The 2,881-nt window shown below is 49.2% G+C and overlaps 1 protein-coding gene across 1 annotated transcript; it reads left to right on the top strand.

Annotated features, from left to right (window-relative positions):
• Positions 1-620: 620 nt before the first annotated feature.
• LOC138190574 (golgin subfamily A member 6-like protein 22) lies at positions 621-1,625 on the top strand. Its single transcript, XM_069134318.1, has one exon. The coding sequence runs from the start codon at positions 621-623 to the stop codon at positions 1,623-1,625; it is 1,005 nt and encodes a 334-aa protein (XP_068990419.1).
• The last annotated feature ends 1,256 nt before the right edge of the window (positions 1,626-2,881 follow it).

The following is a 2,881-nucleotide window of genomic DNA, read 5'->3' as shown; positions in this document are numbered from 1 at the left end:
CAGTTTGCCCCAAAACCGTTCATACGACCTGTGATGATGGGTTTATTCCACTCGTGCTATTGCAAATGAGAGTGATGAAACAAATTCTGAGGCTATCTCGAAAACCAATTTACAGGGTCAAACTCTTGTAACCTCTTCGAGGAGCTCGTTAAATAATTGATAAGTGATAATTTTCCACCTTCCTCACATGTCAAGAGACCGAACCCTGCCTTTCTACTTACGAGACAGGAAATTCATGAAAACTACTACAATATTCGAGGGGGACTTCCGTTTCCGTTTTGGATGTGAGTGGCAGGTGTGCGAAAGAGTGTGAGTGAAAAGGCGAGAATTTAGCAGGATAGAAAAGGTGAGGAGAAAAGGAAATAGGGCAGAGAAGGAGCGGGGAAGACATAGACCGGAGGTCGGGTGAAGGGAATAGGGAGGCAGGAATAGAAGGGAAGGGCAGTTGAAAAAGAAAAAAGGGGGAGAGTTTTGAGGTTAGGCAGAAAGAGCCGGCGGACGGCAACGATAAGGATAAGATAAGAATAGGCGGTGACATCTAGGGAGTAAGAAGGGGGATAGAGTAGAGACAGGTAGGCGGTGGATAGATAAGGTAGGGAACGGTGACAGAGAGAAAGAATATGAGTAACGCGGGTGGCCAAAAAGAAGGGGCGAACAGGGAAGAGGAGGAGAAAAAGAAAGGTAGGCCGGGGGCAGTAGCAGCGTTAGGGAGGGATAGGAGGCATAGCCTGGGATCGACGACGACGGTACTAGACTTATGGAAGAGAAAGCGGGAGGTGGAAGGGGAAAAAGGGGAAGAGGATGTGGACGAGATACAGGAAAGAGAAAGAGTATTTGGGAAAAGCAGGAAAGTTCACCGGTCGCCGGAGGGTAAGAAAGGTGAGGAAGGGAAGACAGAGGGAGGGGGTATACAGGATATGTTAAGGTTAATTAGGGAAGAGCTAAAGATAGGTCTAGAGGAGGTCAAAGGGCAGGGAAGGGGGATCAGGGAAGAAATGGAAAAGATTAAAGGCGAAATGACTAGAAGGGAAGAGCAGTGGGACGTAGAGAGGGGGGAGATGAAGGAAATGATAAGGGATCTAGGTAAAAGACTAGAAGAGGTAGAAGAGCGGAGAGGGGGGGAGATGGAAAGGGTAAAGGAGAGGCTGATAGAATTAGAAAAGAAGAGTGCAGAAGGCGGGGGGGAAAGGCAGGTACAGGGGAGTGCGGAAGTGGCGCAGGTAACAATAGATAGGTTAAAAGAGATGGAGTGGGCTATAGAGAGGAAAGAAAGGGAAGAAAGAAGGGGAAATACAGTAGTGAGAGGAGCGAGACTAGAGAAGGGAAGAGAAAAGGAAGGGTTGAAAAAGATTTTGCAGCTGATAGGGGTAGAGGTCGAGGTAAAAGATATGTGGAAGGTAGGCGCAAAAAAGGGGGGAGAAAAGGGGATATGGATAGCAAGACTAGGAAATAGGGAGCAAAAGAGGCAGGTAATGGGAAGAAAAAGCCTCCTCAAAGGGAGGGAGGAGAGAATAGACGAGGATCTCACCTGGGCAGAGAGGAGAATGAAATGGAAGTTGAGGGAGATAGCAGCTATTGAGGAGAGAAGGGGAAACAGAGTAAGAATAGGGTATGCAAAGATCTAGATAGACGGGAAAATGTGGAAGTGGGATGAGATAGGAGAGGTGCTTAGGGACGGTACAGGGAGAGCGAGGGAAGAGGGGCAAAGGGAGGGGAGGGGAGGGGAACAGTAGGGGAAAGCGATAGGGAAAGGTCAGCAAGCGAGGAAAGACAAGAGGGAAGTATAGAAGCACAGGGAAGGGTACGTAGTGAAAGGCAGTCGGGGGAATGGGCAGTGGGGGGGGAGGGGGGGGGGGGGGCAGAGGCAGGTGGGGTGGGAGATAAAGAGGAGAGAGAGGGGAGTAGGCGAGACGGGAAGGGAGTGGTGAAAAGTAGCTTTTTGGAATGTGGTGGGGCTCGCGAGAAAGGATGAAGATTTCTGGAGGGGGCTAGGGGAGTGGGATGTAATATTTCTAATGGAGACATGGATAGAAAAGAAGGGGTGGGAAAGGATTAGAAATAAGTTGCCAGTAGGGTATAAATGGGAAGTGCAGTATGCGGTTCGAAAAAATAGGAAGGGAAGAGCAATAGGCGGAATGCTGTCAGGGATAAGAAGGGAGATAGTAAGTGGCGAGGGAGGGAGGGAAGAGGTGAAAGAGGGCATGATAACAAGGAAAATAAGTATAGGGGGGGAAAAATGGGTAGTAGTAGGAATATACGTAAATGGGGATCTAAGAGAGAAGATAGGGGAATTGAAGGAGCGGGCAGAAGAGATAGAGGGAGGTGCAAAAGCGCTAGTGGGGGGTGATTTTAATGCCAGGACAGGGCAGGAGGGGAGAGGATGCTGGGGAGAAGGAGAGGAGGAGAGTAGAAGTAGGAAATCAAAGGACAGGAAAATAAACTCGGAAGGTAGGCAGCTGGTGCAATTTTTAGAAGAGACAGGATGGGCAATAATAATGAACGCGAACATAGAGGGGGATGAGGAGGGAGAATTTACGTATGCAGGAGGGGCGGGGGTGACGGTGATAGACTACGCTATAGGAGACATCGAGGTAAGGGATAGGGTCAAAAGGATAGAGATTGGGGATAGGGTTGACTCGGATCATTAGCCGGTAATAGTGTGGTTGAGGGGGGCAGTGGCTAGGACAAGGAAGGGAAAAAGAGTAGGGGGAACTAGCAGAGGAGACTGGACGGAGGAGGGTAGGATGAGGTTTAGAACAGAAGGCAAATGGGAGGGGATATGAGAAGTGGATGTAGGTAAAGAGATAGAGAAAAGAATAAGGGAGTTTAGACGAGCCTTAGATGTAGGAGGGAGGGGGAGGGAAGCGAAAAAGGGATGGTG

This window comes from Neodiprion pinetum, chromosome 3 (genome assembly GCF_021155775.2).
Source record: "Neodiprion pinetum isolate iyNeoPine1 chromosome 3, iyNeoPine1.2, whole genome shotgun sequence".
NCBI lineage: Eukaryota > Metazoa > Arthropoda > Insecta > Hymenoptera > Diprionidae > Neodiprion > Neodiprion pinetum.
The sequence above is the reverse complement of the archived record's forward strand: the minus strand, read 5'-3'. Positions and strand labels throughout refer to the sequence as shown.

What these genes read in the sequence shown, in the direction of transcription:
- LOC138190574 (XM_069134318.1), top strand. Translation starts at nt 621, where the DNA reads ATGAGTAACGCGGGTGGCCAAAAAGAAGGGGCGAACAGGGAAGAGGAG.